This window comes from Candida pseudojiufengensis (genome assembly GCF_024610245.1).
Source record: "Candida pseudojiufengensis strain CBS 10847 chromosome Unknown scaffold4, whole genome shotgun sequence".
In the NCBI taxonomy this organism is placed as follows: Eukaryota; Fungi; Ascomycota; class Pichiomycetes; order Serinales; family Debaryomycetaceae; genus Lodderomyces; species Lodderomyces pseudojiufengensis.
In genome coordinates this window covers 264,579-284,432 of record NW_026261529.1, presented here as the reverse complement: position 1 = coordinate 284,432, position 19,854 = coordinate 264,579, and the positions used below count along the sequence as shown (strand labels likewise).

At 27.0% G+C, this 19,854-nt stretch overlaps 10 protein-coding genes across 10 annotated transcripts; 5 read left to right on the top strand and 5 right to left on the bottom strand. All coding sequences in view use genetic code 12, as the record gives it.

Moving 5' to 3' along the window:
* Positions 1 to 1,348: 1,348 nt before the first annotated feature.
* SEC12 (Sec12p) lies at positions 1,349 to 4,486 on the top strand (the record flags this gene model as incomplete). Its single annotated transcript, XM_051757555.1, has 1 exon — positions 1,349 to 4,486. One exon carries the CDS (start codon positions 1,349 to 1,351, stop codon positions 4,484 to 4,486), a length of 3,138 nt encoding a protein of 1,045 aa, XP_051614269.1.
* A 125-nt stretch (positions 4,487 to 4,611) lies between these two features.
* HOC1 (alpha-1,6-mannosyltransferase) lies at positions 4,612 to 5,874 on the bottom strand (the record flags this gene model as incomplete). The annotated part of the gene is made up of 1 exon (XM_051757554.1): positions 4,612 to 5,874. The coding sequence occupies one exon, from the start codon at positions 5,872 to 5,874 to the stop codon at positions 4,612 to 4,614; it is 1,263 nt and encodes a 420-aa protein (XP_051614268.1).
* Positions 5,875 to 6,660: 786 nt separating this feature from the next.
* Positions 6,661 to 7,408, bottom strand: KGF55_002826 (uncharacterized protein; the record flags this gene model as incomplete). The annotated part of the gene is made up of 3 exons (XM_051757552.1): positions 6,661 to 6,905; positions 6,979 to 7,240; positions 7,382 to 7,408. The coding sequence occupies 3 exons, from the start codon at positions 7,406 to 7,408 to the stop codon at positions 6,661 to 6,663; spliced, it is 534 nt and encodes a 177-aa protein (XP_051614267.1).
* Positions 7,409 to 7,903: 495 nt separating this feature from the next.
* KGF55_002825 (Ran GTPase-binding protein) lies at positions 7,904 to 8,485 on the top strand (the record flags this gene model as incomplete). The annotated part of the gene is made up of 1 exon (XM_051757551.1): positions 7,904 to 8,485. The coding sequence occupies one exon, from the start codon at positions 7,904 to 7,906 to the stop codon at positions 8,483 to 8,485; it is 582 nt and encodes a 193-aa protein (XP_051614266.1).
* A 114-nt stretch (positions 8,486 to 8,599) lies between these two features.
* On the bottom strand, positions 8,600 to 10,063 carry KGF55_002824 (uncharacterized protein; the record flags this gene model as incomplete). The annotated part of the gene is made up of 1 exon (XM_051757550.1): positions 8,600 to 10,063. The coding sequence occupies one exon, from the start codon at positions 10,061 to 10,063 to the stop codon at positions 8,600 to 8,602; it is 1,464 nt and encodes a 487-aa protein (XP_051614265.1).
* Positions 10,064 to 10,564: 501 nt separating this feature from the next.
* Positions 10,565 to 11,179, bottom strand: KGF55_002823 (uncharacterized protein; the record flags this gene model as incomplete). Its single annotated transcript, XM_051757549.1, has 1 exon — positions 10,565 to 11,179. One exon carries the CDS (start codon positions 11,177 to 11,179, stop codon positions 10,565 to 10,567), a length of 615 nt encoding a protein of 204 aa, XP_051614264.1.
* A 1,653-nt stretch (positions 11,180 to 12,832) lies between these two features.
* Positions 12,833 to 14,803, bottom strand: KGF55_002822 (E3 ubiquitin-protein ligase; the record flags this gene model as incomplete). The annotated part of the gene is made up of 1 exon (XM_051757548.1): positions 12,833 to 14,803. The coding sequence occupies one exon, from the start codon at positions 14,801 to 14,803 to the stop codon at positions 12,833 to 12,835; it is 1,971 nt and encodes a 656-aa protein (XP_051614263.1).
* Positions 14,804 to 14,942: 139 nt separating this feature from the next.
* On the top strand, positions 14,943 to 15,625 carry KGF55_002821 (phosphatidylglycerophosphatase; the record flags this gene model as incomplete). Its single annotated transcript, XM_051757547.1, has 2 exons — positions 14,943 to 15,158; positions 15,218 to 15,625. 2 exons carry the CDS (start codon positions 14,943 to 14,945, stop codon positions 15,623 to 15,625), a joined length of 624 nt encoding a protein of 207 aa, XP_051614262.1.
* A 170-nt stretch (positions 15,626 to 15,795) lies between these two features.
* KGF55_002820 (uncharacterized protein) lies at positions 15,796 to 16,558 on the top strand (the record flags this gene model as incomplete). The annotated part of the gene is made up of 2 exons (XM_051757546.1): positions 15,796 to 16,071; positions 16,133 to 16,558. 2 exons carry the CDS (start codon positions 15,796 to 15,798, stop codon positions 16,556 to 16,558), a joined length of 702 nt encoding a protein of 233 aa, XP_051614261.1.
* Positions 16,559 to 17,700: 1,142 nt separating this feature from the next.
* Positions 17,701 to 19,848, top strand: KGF55_002819 (uncharacterized protein; the record flags this gene model as incomplete). Its single annotated transcript, XM_051757545.1, has 1 exon — positions 17,701 to 19,848. One exon carries the CDS (start codon positions 17,701 to 17,703, stop codon positions 19,846 to 19,848), a length of 2,148 nt encoding a protein of 715 aa, XP_051614260.1.
* Positions 19,849 to 19,854: the final 6 nt, after the last annotated feature.

The following is a 19,854-nucleotide window of genomic DNA, read 5'->3' as shown; positions in this document are numbered from 1 at the left end:
AATTGATAATAATAAAATAAAAATATAAATTTCTTTTATCCGAGATTTACTTACACAACAAATTTTTATTCTTTTTAGATCATTCATTCTTTCAAAGGGCAAGTTTTTATCATTCCTATAGATAGTCAATATCATCATCACAATTCGGTAATCATATCATCACAACTTGCCGGACTGTGTACACTATATTACAAGAGGTTTGAAGTCAAAGTTATCATCACTGTTAGGGTCTTGGACGTTGACTAGTTGTTTGAAGGCAATTTGGTTATTAATTGTTGGACAACCTCAGCGTGCGTATCTACGATGACTAAGAACAAATTTAAACCAATATCTATATGGTTATTATGTTTGTAGTCATCTTTTTAAATGCATATTAAGGTTCTTCTTCATTTTGAACCAAATTGCCTTCCTACAACCAGTCAAATATTTAAAGGTATCTTTTTGGATTTGATATTCTTTGATATATTTTAAAATTTTGAAAGAAGCTGCTGAAACTTTATGAGTACCCATTATTAATATTATCCTGAACTTGTTTCAAAAGTTTATTCTGAACAAAATTTCAGTCTGGCATTTCTTTATTAGAGATGCTTTAACATGGGTTGAGGTTTATTTTACAGGTACCAAGAGTGACAAATTAAAAAGATCAAGAATTCACTTTTATTTATTGTGTTCAATTCGTTGTCCTTAGCAGCTTCAATTTGGTTAGTTAGATAATATTTAAATTTACGTGTTATACTCATTAAATATTATCTTGATAATCAAACTGAAGCTGTGTAAAACGATGAATTAAACACAATAAGTCAACTGAACACATTTATGATGATCTATTCCATATTTATAAAACTTTAACACTTTCATATAGTTTAAACTATCAGAGAATATCACAAATAATGATGTTGATTGAAAGAATTTGGTTACCATCATCACAAGCTAACTAGAACCTAAAGTTACAAGCAACACCGAAGTCTTTCATGATGGAAATAAAAGAGACTCAACCTTTCCTATTCCTTAACTTAGCCTTGTAATGATGACGTTTGGGCATTATCTCTAAATTGAACACAATACTAGATGTCAAAAAAGGAGTCTTAAGATGTTCGTACCTCTTTAGCCCATGACCTCTAAATTTTGCCATCTACAAGCTCTGGTTTGGAAATGAATTCATCATTCTTATTGTTAAAAAGTAACCGTGTCAAAATATTTTAGTGGCAGCTTTCTTAATTCTGTGACAATTTAAGTTTATTTTCACTACCAAATTTGAATTCGTGTTTTCTTTTAAATTCTGAGACTCATCAATTGAAATCTTTAATTCAATCCAGCCTTCAAGATTTCGAAGATTTTGCTATAAAAAATGGCCAAAGAACAATCATCTATATCATTAGAATACCCAATTTATGGGGCTAAATTTATAAATAATAAAACAGTATTAGTAATTGGAGGAGGAGGTGAAGGATCAAATGGTATACCGAATAAAATAACTGCATTAAAATGTAGTTTTAAAACAAATCAAAAAAATAGAATTATTCAAAGATTTAGAGAGATTCAATTACCTGCAAATGAAGATTCTCCTCAAGTTTTAGATTTTGTAAAAACTACAAATTCATTAAATGATGATGGTACAAGTCAATCTGAATATCAAATTTTAGTTGGTTGTAATCAAAGTTCAGAATTGTTGAAAACTATGAATATAAATAATAATGTAAGAAAATATCGATATAATGATGAAGAACATTTAATGTTTGAAGATGCTGCTCAATTTGAAGCAGAATTGGATGGAGATACTGATGAATATCCTAAAGTTATAAAATTAGCTTCAAATAATTCAATTGGTTGTATAATGACGTCAAAATTACCTTCAACTTTATATTTTTTTGATCCAAGTTTATTAGAATTGAAACATAAATATATAACAAATGTTGAAATAAAAGATTTTGAATTTAATAAAGATGGTTCGAAATTATTTTATATTACTTCAAATTCCATATTTACTTATTCCACAGAAACAAATTCTATAATATCTGAAAAACATTTTGAAGATTATAAATTATCAAAAATAAAATTAATCAATGATTCTGAAGCAATAGTGTCGGCAACATACAAGGGCAAAAGTGCTTATATAATTAAATTTAGTTTAACAAACAACAAAATAATAAAAGAACAATTAATATCAAAAAACATTAAAAATATAGTTGCATTAGATATATCAATCCCACAAGATTTAATAGCCGTAGCAGGTAATGATTTATCATTAACATTAATACAATTATCAAATTTAAAAACCATTCAAACATTCAAAAAATTACATCCTTTCGCTATAACATGTGTAACTTTCTCCCCAAATGGTACAAAATTAGCTACTGGAAGTGCAGCAAATATTTTAAATGTAATCAGAATTCCACCAAAATATTTAAATAAATCAAAAACTTCAATATTTGGAATTATTGGAACACTAGTTCAATATTTATTTACTATAATACTAATGATATTTATTGCATTTGGAGTACAAAAATTACATGAAGCAGGAAAATTTAATGATTTAATGATATATACTAAAGATTATAGAGATATTGGATCTCATTATGGAAAATTCGCGTATGATTATGCTGAAGAATATGGAAAATTAGCTTATGATTATGCTCAAAATTATGGGAAATTAGCTTATGAATATGCTGAAGAATATGGTAAAAGATATGGTTCAAAAGCTAAGGATATTTATAATGATAAGATTAAAAAAGCGAAAGATCATGAACAAGATTTTAAAAATACTTTGAATGATATAGTACAAGAAGTCACTAAGGATTTTAAAGAAATCACAAAAGAAGATTTTGATAGTGAAACTTTGAATGATATTAAATTAACTACATCAATTTTATCAACTGATGTAACTTCAACTTCAAATTATATTTCAACAGATGCAACATTTTTCAATGAAATTGAACCAGAATTAGAAAAACCAATTGAAATTTTAAATAATTCAACTGTAAATTCTGAACAAGTTGAACAAGAAATTGAGAAAGAAAGAAATGATAGAAACGAAATAAATCAAAATGAAACTGATTCTCCGGTAGAAGAAATTGACATTGATGTTAATGAAGATATTGATTCATCATATAATAAAATTGAACCAGAATTGGAACAACCTATTGAAATCATAGATAGTGCATCAGCTGATATTGAAGAGATCGAAGCAAAAATTGAAAAAGAAAGAAAAGATAGAATTGATAAAAATGTGGAAAATGACGAAGTTGAAGATTCTAATACTTTTAATAAAGTTGAATCAGAAATTGTTGACCCAATAGAAGTCTTGACTAACAAAAACACAAGTAATGAAGAGATTGATGCAAAAATCGAAAAGGAAAGACAAGACAGATTTGATGAAAATGAAGCTAAAAATGAAGATTCAAATACTTTTAATAAAGATGAATCTGAAATCGTTGATCCAATCGAAGTATTAGATAATAAAAACACCAGTAATGAAGAAGTTGATGCAGAAATTGAGAAAGAAAAAAAAGATAGAAATGAAATTGATGAAAATGTTGATGAAAATATAGCTCAAAATATTCCTAATTATGAAGCAGCAAAAATTGAAACTTATGAAGATGATACAAATACTGAATTGAAACCAGAAGATCTTGAAGAAAAAGGAACAGAGTTACAAGACGATGAGTTTCAAAATCAAGGTTATGATGATGATAAAAATGAAGAAGAAGAAGTTATTGAAGAAATTGTTGAAGTTATTGAAGAAGATCCAAATGATGAGTCAGAAATTGCTGAAGAAAATTCCGAGTTTGAAGATGATAATCAAGCTGATGATGTTGAAGTGATTGAAGAAATTGTTGAAATTGAAGAAATTGAAGAATCTCAAGATGAAAGTTTACCAAATGCTGAAGATGATGTTTCAAACTCAAGTGTGACCGATGAAGAGTTAATTGAAACAGATACTGACTCAGAACTCCCATCGGAAGTTACTACATCAAGTGAAGAAACAATAGAGACTTCTACTCAAGAAGAATTCAAAGAAAATGTAGAAGAAGAAACTGAGGAAGTGAAATATACACCAGAAGATCCAACTCCGATAGAATCACAACATACTGTAGAAGTATCAGGAACAGGAAGAGATGAACCAACGTTAAACGAAGAAGAAATTAAATCTGAAATTGAAACTTTTGAAAATCCAGAAGTTGAGATTTCCACTCCTTCAACTGAAGCTGTTTCTATTGAAACTACTGAAATTGAACCAGCAAATGATGAACCATCTACTATTGAACCTACTGCATCCTCATCCGAAATTAATGAGAACATTGATAATTCATCAGACTTATTAGGTGAAGAGTCAATTTCAATTGAAACAACAAAAAGTACAACTTCATCAACTACAATTACTACATCTAATTCAATCAAAACAAGAACCAAAAAATTTATAAGAACTATTAAAAAAACAAAAACTTCAAAACCAACCAAAAATCCAATTGAAAAAGATGAATTATAATTTACAGTCGTTTTAGTAATTCAGTAAATAGCATTTTAAAAGGTATGTAAATATACGAGAAGTAATTGACACATTTGAACTTTATTCTATAAATTATTATTAAATTACTCCAACGTTATACAAAATTATACACTTTTCCAAATTTTAGCAGAATAATGTTTTACAAAAGCTAAATGATCAATTTTTTTACCTTCATTACCACCATCTTTTTCAATATCAATATCACTAGCAAATGAATTTATAGGTAATACTAATATATCACTAACTAATTTAGGAGTTTTTAAATCATGAAAATCTTTCCATGTTACTTTATTAAATACTGATGATAATATATAATCATTAAAATATTTTAATATAACATCTGTCCATATTGAAGAACCAGTCCATTGACTAATTTGTTTTGATTTTTGATTTGTATTTCCTGTTAATCTTAATATTCCATCATTATTATTATTATTATTATTACTCATACTTTCTAATTTTTTCAATCTTGTAAATTCAATAATTTCTGCTATAATTTCTCTTAAAATGGGGTGACCTGGTTTTGCTTGTATAACAAATTGTCCAAATTGTAATCTTCTTATTGAATCTTGTCTCCAATTAGGAGAATTTGAATCAATTTCAACTGCAATAGTCATTCCAATATCTAATGGTGAAACATTTTCAGGAGTCCAATTTGGTATAGGTTGTATAGGATAAGTATCAATATCTGCATAAACACCACCTTTTGCAAATAATATTAAATATTTAAAAAAATCCATTTTTAATATAACTTCAGGTAAAATTTCATAAGTTTCAATAACTTCAGGAATTTGTTTATATAAATATTTTATCATTGTATGAGCAGTATCATCATTAAAAATTTCATGAACAAAACCAGGATTTTTTAAAGCCCATTGAGTTTCACCTTGACGAAATTTTTCATCAAATCTTTCATCATTTAATCCATGTTTCCAAGTTTGCCATATATATGCAGGGAATTTTGATTCTGGATTATAAGAATAAGCAAATGTTAACTTTTCTCTTATTGTTGATGATGATATTGGAACTTTTAAATCTTTTAATTCTTTTAAAATTAATTTATTTTGTTCTTCTAATTGTTTTAATTTAATTTCTTGTTGTTGAAAAAATTTTTTATTTAATTTTTCAATTTTATTTATAATTTCATCTTGATTCTTGGAATTTTCATTATTTAAAATTTTACTTAATCCTAAAATTTTATCATTTGGTAAATTTAAATTTGTTGAAATAACATCTTGAATATTTGTACCTGGATTTAATAAATTTGGTATTTTGAAGAAAGTGAGGAAGAATACTAGTAGTAGTAGTAAGGTGATAGGTAGTATATATTTTCTTTTTGATGATGACGATGATGAATATTTGGGCATGATGTTGGCTTTAGTAGTTGTAATGTAGATCTGTAACTGAAATTCAAATGAAATTTGTGTGAGATCTGAAATCTTAAAAATTTATTTTTTTTAACACAAATCTCAGATCTAAAGAGATTTATAATAATATTACGAACTTATCAATTACTATCATATCTTTAGGTTTAAGAAAGCAAGATTCAACTAAATCATGATTTTGAAACCTAAGTTACTATCAATCCATGTGATTTATATAGTAGCGTTAGAAATACAACATTCAGTAAGAGCCGTTTGAAATGAAATGTTTGAAGACGCGTGTTTGTTTTGTGGATACATCATAATTCGTGAAAATTTACAAATTAAATAACTAGGAAAACGTCACGAATTCTCATAACTTGTGTGGCATCAATTGATCATAAGTCTCGCTATAAATTTTTTCCATGATAGAGATGGTGGAATATATGTATGAGTGTGACAAAAGCATTTGACCAGTCTTTATTTCACTAGTATTGAAAGATATTTTTGATTTCCTATTATTTGTACTTACTCACACATTTGTACCTTTATTTTGGCCAAACATTTGAAATAACTCCAAAGCTTGTACAATCTTACACATTTACCTCTCTGTAAATTTCATTTGATTTATCTTCGAAGTTATCAAGATTTGTCTAGTGGTGAATTTATTGACATTACGCTAAACGTTTCACGAGTCTCAATAGTAATTGAGAATATGTCATATATGTAACTCATTATGATAAAATGGATTGGAGATATGAACACTTCTATAAAATGAGTGATATTGATTTCTTAAAAAGAACTGATTCGAAATCCAATTGATTTAATTGCAACTAAATCTCCTCTTCTTCTTGCATCATCTTTTCCAAAAACCTTAATTTCTTCTTTTCTTAAGTATTTGTTAAATTCTGATAATGTAGATATTGGACTATCTTGGAAAGTGAAACAGAATATTAGTTGATCATGATGAAAGTTATCTTTCAAAGTATTTCCAGCCATATCTTTTAATTTGTAGCTATGTTTTAGTGTGCCGGCAACTATGATGTATGGTCCCTCGTAGTTAGGTTCTTTACGGGGAACCTTACATCATATTTGACGACACACAAAAACATGATACAAACTCTTCAGTATACTTGTCTAATGCAGCAACGACTTCCTCTTTAACTACTTCTTGAAAATTAATTATTTCATTTGCAATTTCTTCCACTTCCTCCTGAATGGTGTTTACAGCTCCTGATGCTTGTTCTTCAACTATTCCTTCTTCATTTACTGCAGTTGTTGCTACTCTTGCAGCAAAATCAACTTTCGGGGCTGCTTCCAGATCAAAAATTTGTTCAGCATTGGGTAATTCAGTATTGCTACCTTCTCTTTGCTAATATTAAATCTGAATTTTGTTGTCTTTGTTGAGGATTTTGTTGACTATCTTCATTATTGACATCTTGATTTAAATTTGCATTTGCAGGTCCTCCTTGTTGATTATGCTACCTCTTGTTGTTGTTAGGTCGGCCAAGACCTGATTTGATTTCAAGCAGCTGGTCATGTTCTTTGATTGTCTCTTGATATTCGGTATTTCTTGTTGATTGAAGATTTGCTTCTCTCATTTTTAACTTTAGTGTCTTTTTCTAGTTTTTTGTACAGATTCGTCTAAAAAAAAAGCCACTTAAGGGGCTTTTCTGAACAGTAAGATATCAAAGAAGAAACAGACAACTTCTTCTCTGTCCCGTTTTGAGGTGTTATCCTACCTAGGACAGGGGGTAAAATAGCATAATTTGAATCTAGGAAATGATGATTGTAGTTATCTGAATCCGTGCAAATACTAAAAATGATTGTTTCTATATAATTCTGAGACAAGCCTGCTACCAATCACTCTGAAATTTCTATAGAATTGACATCTTGCATATTATCACATTTGATTTGATCTGAATATTTGATTCATTCATCGCTTCTACAAATCAATTGCCTTGTCAATTCATCATAAGAGCTTTACAGTAACAATTGATAAGCTTTATACCAATTTCACAACCCAAATCAAAAAATGTCTTCCACCACAACAAACAATTCTAAAACAGAGTTATATGGAGGAGCAATAACAATAAATAAATTACCATCAACATTTATTGATATCTCACAAATACGACAAATTCCAGATACACAAGAAGTTTTTATAAATGAAGTAGATAATACATTAAGTTATGATCAATCATTAATATTTGATATTTTAGAACAAGTCCCAACACCCAATTATTCAGAAGCAATTCAAGAACATTTAATTGATATAGCTCCTACCGGTACAATAAATCATTTAATTGAAGAATTTAAAGGAGAAGATATAGAAAAATTTTTTAGTTATATAATTTTTAAACCTGAGTATAAGAGAGTTGAAGAAAATCAATCCAAACTTAATATTGTATTAATTTGTTTAATTAGAATTAATAAAATTAAAACTGATATTTTAATTCAGTATATTATACCATTAAAGAAGAGTTATGATATAACGTTAATAAATTTTAAATCACCAAAAAATGAAATTGATCAATTAATTATTGATAATTTTGAAAAATTTAAAGAAATTTGTTTAAGTTTTAAAATTGAAGATTGGAATTTATTTGCATCATAGAGAGTAATGAAAGGTGGGGAAAAGACTTGAAGGATTAGATGTTCATTGATATGGTTAGTTTCATCTCATTTCATTATATTCATGTTCTAATCTTTATACTATATAAATGATATATCAATCAATTTTAGTTTGTTTAGTTGATGTCCTAGGAAAAACAACTTTAAAAACTCTATATAATATAATAAGTATACCCAAAATTAAAGTTATAGTAGTCAAAGAATTAATTCTATCAAATGTTGATATTCCATTAGGTATATCAATTCTCAAGTTATTTTCTTTATTTTTTTGTTGAATTGGATGATAAAATACAGTATCTTTTGAAAAATAATTTTCAAAATTATTACCTATTGAACTAAATCTTGATGTATCAAATGGAGATTTTGCTAATATTTCATGATCTTTAATATTACAAGCTAAAAATAATTTAGGTAATGGATTAATTATAGTTGTATATAATGATTTTGAAGTAGTTTGATTATTCGTTCTATTTTGATTTGGTAATTGATATCTTGAATGTAAAGTTAAATTAAAATTTTGTGGCTCATTAATAGGAGTATCTAATTTAAATAATAATTCTCCTCCCCAATTTTCAATTTTATATTCTGGTAATTCTAAATCTTGAAATCCATTATTTATTAATAATATTGAATTTTTAGGAATATTTTGATATTTATCAAAAATTAATGATTTATTTAAATGTAAATAAATGAATGGATTACAATTTAAAACATCATCATCATTTATTAATTGAGTACTTGATTCTTTATTTAATAGGTTTATATTAGTATTGAATATAGGATGTAAACCATTTTTAATTAAATTTGTATTATATTCAATATTTTCCAAGATTCTATGTCTTGGTTTAAAATGAAACATAGTTTTATGAATATTTTTTTCATTCTCATCAGAAGATTCTGCAGTTCCATCAAATATAACTCTTAATCCACTTAATACTATATCATCTTTTGAATTTGAAATTTTAGAATCTTTTAAAAATATTCCAATTTCTTTATATTCTGTTAATTTTAATTTATATGAAATTTCATCAGTTTTATATATTTGACGAATTGATAATTGGCTTTCATTTGAGTCGTCATATATAAGATCATATGTTTTATTGGTAAACCAATAATCTTTATCGGATGGTGCTTTTATGAGTAAAGGTGAAGGTGAGGAGTCATAATAATATAATGACATAACATGATTAATATATTGTTCTTCATTTATTTCAATTCCAATAAGATCATTCAAAATATCTTTTAATTCTTTAAAAAATTCATCATTATCATCATTATTTATAGTATTTTTTGGTTCAACATAAATATTTAAACCAGAAGTGAATTCAAATGGGAAAAATTCATTTCTTGAATCAATTATATCATTATCAAATTTAGATTGTATTCTTAATTGTCTTATATGTTTTAGATTCTTGTTGAAAGGAATTGTAAATTTATTTTCAATTAATAATGAATTATCTGAATGTAATGATTCTAAACTTAAATGTGTTTGATTTAAATGTTTGATTATATTATCATGATTTTGTTCAAAATTTATTACTGTCAGCCTTTGTTTTATCATAGTTGGGGAGTTGGAAACGACTTTTGATGAAGATTGAGTATGGTTGATGTGGAAATAAAGTTGGTTGTAAAAAATTGAATGCAATTATTTTTGGTGTTTGATTCAAACTGAAAGTTGAAAATTAGAAATCGTGATCAAGCCGCACCAACGACCAAAATTGGAAATCTTGCAATACCTGTTCAATTCTCACAAGAATCGAATACTCAAACTAAATTGAGCTATCAAAACCGTGAATTAGAGCTCGTGAGAGTATAATATACTTTAACAATTTGAATAATATCAGAGTTTTGGCTGAAAAATAGAAAAAACTTATCAATTTTCTAAGGCATTGATCACGTATATTGAATTGAAAAGGTATTAAGTTATTAAAATAATTATTGAATAGAAGACATTTATGAATGGAGTTTCTCATGATAAAATTAAGCTCTGGTGGTCTTCATTTAAATTGATTATGAAAGTGAAGTTCATTTATTGAGGTATGGATGTTGATTAAGTAGTTTTTCAAAGATGAAGTTCATTATTATTTAACCCATTATTTAAAAATAAACTTGATGATGAATTATTCTTTAAATTTAAAAACAATAAATCATTAATCCATCCTAAAATACTACTGCTACTGCTGCTACTACCACTACTACTATTAAAAAAATTTGCAAAAGTAAATGAATAACCAGTTAAATAATAATAAAATTTTTCAATACTATGAATTATAATTTTTGGTAATATCCAACCAATATAATAACTTAATAATATAATTAATCCAATTACAATTAAATTGAAAAATATCAGTTCACCAATTGATGAATAAGCTAATGGAGTTGAATAAATATAAGTATAATATAATTGATTTAATTTATATAATATAAAATTATTTGAATTTTTGTAGTTTTGTTGTTTATCTAATAAAATTTCTGAATATGATTTATTTATTTGGTGATCATCTATATATTGACATTTTGACAATAATATATCATTTGATGGTTCTAGTATATTATTAGTTGAAGCTGAAGAATTTATTGAATTATTTAATGGTTGAGTAGTTGTTAGTGAAATTGGAGTTGACTTTGAAGTTTTACTTTTTAATGATTTGGTAGTAGTAGTTGTAGTAGAAGACATTATTTAGCTTAGTTTGTAGTAAGTTGTAGTGAAATTGATGTGAATTTAATTATAAAATGTGTTTTTATATATTATTTAGTAAATATAATAATTAGGGTTTGATCTTAAGTGGTATTTAGAATAATAAATTTTGATGATTTTCTTGAAAAAGCTTCCCGAATAGATTTGAATATCTACAAAACCGTGAAGAATTGCTGATATGAATATGTATAGATAAATATATCTCCTAACTTCTATTTAAATCATTCATCATAAGGAAATTCTTTATTTATTTATATCTTGACCATAGTTTGAAAGTCATTTTGTTACATTTTAGTAGTTTAGTGTAATAAAAATTTTAAAAAATTATACATACAAATAAATATAAATTATACATCCGAAGATTTCGAAAAAAAACAAAACAAAAGTGAGTTTTAGTCAGTTTATTTAGAGTGATTAAGAAACTAGTGATCGAAGAAAAAAAACCATCTACTATAAGTCCAGAAATTTGTCATTATAAGTAAAGGTTAAGAGTCTTTCCTTCTAACTGAGTTGACTATTGAACGTGTTGAGTTATTCTTAGATGCCTATCTCTTTGGTCGACAATTGATTAGTACTACATTCGCCAGATTTCTTCCGAGCTAGATAGTCTCAGAAAGATTTTCAATTTAAATATTGAAATGGTAAAAGCCATTCATTTTTTCAAATTTGCTTTTATTCATTATTAATAAAACTCATATAAAAGTAATCTTGGAATACCGAATCTTTTTACTTAACCACAATTTTGTTTAATATCTAGGCTATAAATAGAATAAAAGAAGAAAAAGATTAGTTTAGGCTTAAAGCTTTCAAAATAAAACGGTTTTGCTTTCTTACTTTAGGCCTAAAAATTTAGTAATGTTTTAGAAAATAGCAAGTACAAAACTATAAATAAAAAAAGAACGGAATACAACATTATAATGCATCAATTATTATAAAATTTGCGTTAATTTATCTTCTTGCCTTTTCAGTATGATTAGAAATCATCTTCTTGGTTTGTTCGTCAACTTTACAACCTTTGCTCCAAAAACAGGCTCTCTAAACCCGATAAACTTTTGGTCAGCCAACTTCAATACAATCCAGATGATGTATTAAGGTAATAGAAGAAAGTATCTTACGAGGTTGATGAAAGCAAGTTCGATTGTTAACCATCGAGTTCTATATTTTAATCGGAACCCATCGGTTATAAAATAGCAAAAATAAAATTAATTGTCACAAAATTGATTTTGAAACACAAAATATAAAATTATAGTGTACTGTATGCATTAATAATAATATCAACATAGATAAACGTTTATTTTAATAAGTGAAGAAGTAATTAAATTGTCAGCACAAAACTATATTATCTTATAATTAGTTCAAATTTAAAGTTTAAATCTACAGAAAAATACGAGCGTATGTGAAACTTTCATTAAAGTCATTAAAGATGGGAAAGAATCTCAAAGTTAGAAAGAAATGTTGAAACAGGTGAAAATGTCTTAATTATAAATCTAACACCATAAGTTTATACAAAATTATAATTAATTTACTGTTGCCAATTGAAATATTGACATATATGTAAACTTGATTAAGGTGCAAAATTTTTCAAAAAAATTCTTTAATATGGGTATATTCTAGTATATCTACAATGCTTATTCAAGTATGCCATAAAACTTGTTTTTTCTTCAACTTTTGTTTTCTTTTATCCAAATCAGAAGAACCACCATTTAATAAATTATTACCATCATTTAAAATTGTTGTATTATTTTCATTACTTTCTTTGCCCCAAGAATTTGGATCAACTAATTTAATTTCATTAACTCTTGGTATAATTTTTTTATTTGATTTTTTTTGTAATGCAGGAAATTTATTATCATCTATATTTTTTGATGATGATGATGATAATGATATAGATGATCCATTCTTAGGTTCTGATGAATTTAAAGAAATTAATGAACCATCTGATTTAGAACTTTTTAAATTTGTGTTATTACTACTATTATTATCTAGGTAATTTGGAATATATGGAGGACTTGGACTTTGTAAAATTGGAAAATTTTGTTGTTTTGAATTTGGTTTCTTTTTTAAAACTGTAGTATAACGTGTTGGTTGATCATTGGGGTTTATATATTTTATTTTTGTTGGTTTTTTTAAAGGTGGGAATTTATCTAATGAAGTTCCAGTAGATGATTGTCCTTGAGCCCAATTGTCTGTTCCACCACTTGAAAAAGCATTTGCATTTGATCTACCTCCAAGTATTGGAAATTGATCATTTGAATTTTCTTCATTTTCTTGTATTAAAATTGATATTAAATCTTTATGTAAATCATTATTCTTGTTGAAAAATTCTGAAAATTCTTTTATTAAAAAATTTAATTCCTCTAATGATTGTGATTTAAATAAATTATTTTTATAAATTGTTAATAATTCTTTTGCATTAATTTTTTTTAATTTAAAACTTTCATTCAATTTCATAAATTCATTAAACTTGGTCTGATCATAATTTAAATAATGCCTTGCTCTTTCTTCAAATCTTTTCTTTTTAATTGCTGGAGATTGTTGATCTTCATCTTGATCATCATTTGAAGTTAACCATCTGGAATTATTAAATGTTGATAATTGACTGAAATGATGATTATGATGATGACCATTACTATTATTTTGATTATGATATTGAGAATTGGAACCAATAACTACTCTTTGTCCATTACTTAATCCACCATGTTCTTTCAACATATGAGCAGTTAAATCTAAGTCATCTCTAAATACAACAAATCTTTGTTCAACACATGAAGCAACAGTACATACATAATGTGCTTTAGTAAAATGTTGATATAATGAATCATAATTTTTATAATAATCTGCATTTTTTGGATTTGTTTGATCACAAATATGACATCTTTCATGTTTTTCTCTTATATGTATATTTAATTCATCTTCTGAATAAAATCGTTTACCAAAACAATGTTTACATTCAGGATGACCTGAAAATCCATCTTCATCACCTTGAGATTGATGCTTTTGTAATAGTTTATAAGTATATAATGGTAATTCTATTTTAAATGCTTTTTTGAATTTTGAACAAATTAAACAATAATATTTCCCATGTTCTTCTTTTGCATGATCACATAAATCTTTAAAATTTTTAAATTGTTCTTTACAAATTGAACATTGATTTGATAATAAATTTAAAGTATCTTTTAAAACATAATCTTGTGTGAAATATATCTTATATTTTTCATCAAAAGATAGCTGAGATTTGTCTTCAAATTCTTCATATTCTTTATTTGTATCTTCAGTTATTATAACTGTATCATTTTCACTTCTACATATAAGACAATTATTCTTTTCATATAAAGCTCGTTGTCGAAATGTACATTTATGACAAGTTATATGATTACAGGGAGTTAAAGCTGCATATTCTATTTTTTCAGCACATATAAGACATTGTTGACCCTCAGGAATATCTTCTTCCTCTGAAGCTTCATTATTATGTTGATTTTTAATAACATCATCTTTGTTTCTATATCCACCTCGTTTTTTAAAAGTTGTTGGTTGTTTTCCTCCTCGACTTACTCGAGACCTCCTATTATCTTTATTGACCGTCGCATTAGTTTCCAGTGACATCGAACTATTTTGGGGTAGTATTTGAATAAGTTATTTTCACTTCTTGCAGTTATTATTCAAATCTAGGAATTCTACTCACAAAATTTATTTTTTTCATCAATTTTCCACAAACCAATTCAAACACGAAGAAAGTTGATTAATGCAATTATTTAATCTCAGTGCCACTTTAAATGTTTCAAGATTACTATATAATCCAGCATTATGCTTACCACATATAACTGTTAAATCTTTTGATCAATTGACCATCCCATTTAGAATTCCTAATCATGAAGATGTTAAAATTAAAGGTGTTGTTTTAGATAAAGATAATTGTTTTGCAAAAGATCACGATGATAAAGTTTGGCCTGAGTATGAGGTATGTTTTTGAATGGTAAAAAAGCGATTATGATGGAGGTGTATACTAACAGTTTAAAGCAAACTTGGCAAAAATTAATAGATACTTATCCAGCTGCAAATTTATTGATTGTTAGTAATTCTGCTGGTACAAATGATGATATTAATCACGAACAGGCTCAGATTTTAGAATCTAAAACAGGAGTTACGGTTTTGAGACACTCAATTAAAAAACCAGGATGTTATGAAGAAATATTATCTTATTTCAAAAAATTGAATGTAAAACCTAATGAAATCTTAGTAATTGGTGATAGATTATTTACTGATGTATTAATGGCTAATTTAATGGGTAGTTGGAGTTGTTGGATTAATGAAGGTGTTGAATTAAGTAATAAAATTTTCCCAAAATTAGAAAGACAAGTTTATCAAAATTTAGTTTCAAGTAGGGAGGATGATCCTTGGAAACCTCCAATCCCAATTGAGAAATGATAAGAAATTATGTTTTGAAAATTAAGAATTTTTGATTAGATCGATAAAGATCTAACTTTCAGTTCCCTAAATTTTTTGTTATGCTAGATTTCAAGATAAAATAGATTTAAAATATTCATAGAGATTGCTTGATTTGAACAATTAGAATAACAATTTCATCAATCAAACAAATGTCATTTTCACAAAATTTCTACTTAATGACGTCTCATAATGTTTTGTTTGATCCACCAATACCAGAAGGTAAAAGGATAAATGTTGGGAATAATGAAACAATAATTGAAGATCTTTCAAGTATTTATAATTTAACAATGTTTAAAAATTTATTTAGAATTTATTTTTCAATGTTATTGACACAATACATATTAGTATATGCTTGTGTTCCTTTTGAAGATATTAAAAATAGACCTGCAATGTGTTTGATTTCAAGTATATATATTTTAGTAATGGTATGTCAAATAAATTATTATATTATGCATTATTGAGATTTTACTAACTTTCTGCTCTTAGTTTACTATCAACGCATCAATGCTTCCTTTATGTTCAACTACTATCCCAACTTTACTTTCATTACGTTGTCTATTTTGTTCGTTTGTATTGGAAATAATTGGATTAATACTTAATATAATTACGGTGGCTCAATGTTTAAAAGTAGGTAAAATGTTTCAAGTTGAAAAGAAAGATCAGGTAGTTATTATCAAGAATAATGTTGAACTTTATATAAACATTTTCAATATTACTGCAATGGTTTTTTCAATATTCGCAACAATTTCTGTATTTTGCTTGTTAATTATTTGTGAAAAGGCTTTAGAATATATTGCAAGTAAAATTGATAGAAGAGTTATAAAACAAAACAAGAAAAAGCTTGAAAAATTTACATTAAGTACCGATTCAATGGAGAAATTCACTCAACTTCAGAGTAAATATTTCACGTAAATAGTAGAAGTATACATTTAACAAACTATTGAACATCTTAGTATATCTCTTCGAACCGGGATTCAAAGTTATTTACAAAATACTTGTGCACCATTCTTGTTATTCAATAGCTAAATATTTGAAGAAGCTGTACATTTATTACGACAGCCGCCTTAAGAATATAAACCCATAGAACGCTAATTAGAGGAATATATACGCGAAATGTTTTAGTACAACTTTATTCATTGAGACTTGATTTATTGTAAAATTAATTTCATGATGAAATGTGCTACGGTATTTGATATCCTGGTCACATGACTTAAGTTTTTGCGCTTTTGAATTAAACTAGGTGGAAGTTTTATATTCTGAAGTATTCAATGACGTTAGTGATTCAATCATTTTAAACCTGTTTAACTAACTCAGACCCAGAAAGAATCAACTATCAACAACTACAGAATGGATCAACATAGCTTAATCAAATAATTTTAGTCCATGGATTTTTCAATCGATCTTAGTGTCTGCAATTAATGTTTCGAAATGTATATGTCTAAGATAGCAATTAAATCAGAAACCCTGATTTTTCAATGCTGGAAATTACGAGTAGATCAACTTACATCAGGAAACTTAAAATAGAATAATTTTATCCTGAAACTACTTGTGTTTAAGAGAAAGTCAATGTTGAATTTGGATTTTGAAATTTGAATAATTATATTAGAAGTATGTGTCACATTCTGGCCGTCACTGGAGTGCAATTACTCAAATTTGATGGAGAGAAAAATTTCTTTGAGGAAGTTCAATCTGTCACTAGATCAGAGATAGGATTTGTTCAGTTAAGTTAGTTTTAAAAATTTTTCAAGAGTAGGAATAGGTGATGATCACTCGGTTTATGAAAAGGCTGGTCAATTATTTTCCAGTATATTTGAACTTTTTTATAAATGTCTTTTTAAAAAGAAGATATAGCAGTTCGAAATTATAGTTTAGAGGTAACTGATTTGAGTTTCTTGTTGGTAATTTTAAAGAATTCGATTTGAAACGTCATGTGGTAGCTGGCTAAATGCATGTCCCAGTATAATTTAATTTAAAATGAGAATGGCAATCAAACTTATAAATTCAACATTACATCTACTTACACCTTTGATCCTCATTACTTTTTTATCCCAACAATGAACATATATCTTAATTTACCAAAAGAACTTTTATCCCTTATCATCAAATACATTAATGATAATTCGAAAATTGAACAATTATTCAAAATACCAGCTTTACAACAATATGCTTTAGAAGAGAGGTACTCTAAATTTAAGCTCAATGGAGATGACAATTCAGGAGATGGATCTATAAAGAAATTGCAAACACTATACAAGAAATACAATTTCAAACCTCACAGAATCATTGGAGACACAGCAAACATTAATAAATTGATTGACGCTAAATTACCTGAAGTTGAAAACAAGAATACATTGAAAAAAAGGAGACAAACCAGATCACATGTTAAAGGATTAGGCTCAGAAAATAAACTAATTGACTATAGTCATGTTGATTTTGAAATTTTGCATACACCTTTCGATGAAGTTCTGGAACTTGAAAATATTTTCAAAAATGTTAATATTGTTCTGATTGATATAACTAGTTATGATTCTATTGCAAAGTATCTCACCTCGAATAATGAAAAAGAACTCGAAACACTTTTGGATATAATTCAAACAAGTCAATTGGAGTCTTTAACTACTGTCTTTCTGAATCGGTTTACTGTAATGTTCCCAACTTCTTTGAAAAATTTAAAACTTATTCTTGAAGGTAAGAATGTTAGACCTGATCTAAGTGATTTGATTAATCTTGAATCTTTTTGTGGAAGTGACCTTAATGGATTTGACTCATTGGATTATATCCAATTACCCAAATCTATCAAAAACTTGAAGCTTAATAAATGTCGCATACCAGATTTAGGGGATATGAAACAATATTCGAATTTAAGGTCTTTGATAATGGACCGTAGTGATGCACTTTTTGAAGTCATGAAAAGTTCTTTTCCCAATACACTAGAAGTTATAAAAATTATCAACACTACACCGGACGAAAAAATTGTTGAAATATTTAGAGCGGCGGAAGAAGGAACTAATGCTCAATTCGAAAGATCAGATTTTTCTCATGACGGTAAATTTTTTTTAATAGGTGACAATTTCAAACCACCCCCAAAACTACAAGTATTACATATTGATGATCGATGGAAAAACATGAAAATCGAACGCCTTCTAAAACTACAAACGCTCAATAGCTTTATTTTGAGAAACATGGAAAGTGTTGATTTAAAGCAAGTTTTATCATCTTTGCCGAAAACTATGTACAAGATTGAAATTACTGATTGTACTATAACAAATATAGGAAGCGATTTAATTTTTCCTGAACTGAAACATATCATATTTACTTGTAACAAGCCTAATAATGTTTTTAGATCAAACATGAATCACCTTAAGGAATTGAGGGAATTGGAATTGACATGTAATCGCTTTGGTCATAACTACGACTATACTAGACTTGACGCTTTTGAACTTTTGACTCATGATAATGCTAGTATTGGTAAATCTGGTGGTAAATCTGGTGGTAAATCTGGTGGTAAATCACGGGGAAAGCTTGTTAAAAAAAACAAAGATGAGGTGAATGATATTATGACTTTTGAGACACCTGCACTAGAAGATTTGTATTTACACAACTCAATTCTATACCGATTTGACAGAAGAAAACCAGATATGGAAAAAAGACTCAATTTACTCCCAACTCAAATATCAATAGAAGAATGTACAAACTTGAAAAGATTAAGTATTAAAAATTCGACTGTCCGAACATTAGATCTTAATGCATTTCCAAATTTGTTAGTTTACTTAAAAATCATCGGTACCAGATTGAACTTAATCCAAGGTGAATTTAAGATTTTGAATAAATTGGAAAAATTGGACTTGAGGGAAGATGAAATTAATTACGCGATGTTAGCAAATCAAACTTTTCCACAAAGTTTGATATCATTAGACTTATCAGAGAATGTATTCGAAGACTTGAGGTGTTTATACTTGGACAACTGTGTTAACCTACGCAATTTGATCTTATTGAAAGTGACTGATCTGCATGAACCAAAAGGTGCTAATGAGTTGAAAAATGTGTTTCTTAAATTAGTCCTGGATGCTGATAAGAGCCATGCAATTGTTAAAAACATTAGAACAAAAATTATATTTGAGATAATCGATGGTGTTGAAAAAGTCAGAGGTCGTCGAAAAGGATCCAATAAAAGGAAAAGGATCGAAGGTGATTCAGAGTAAGTAGGA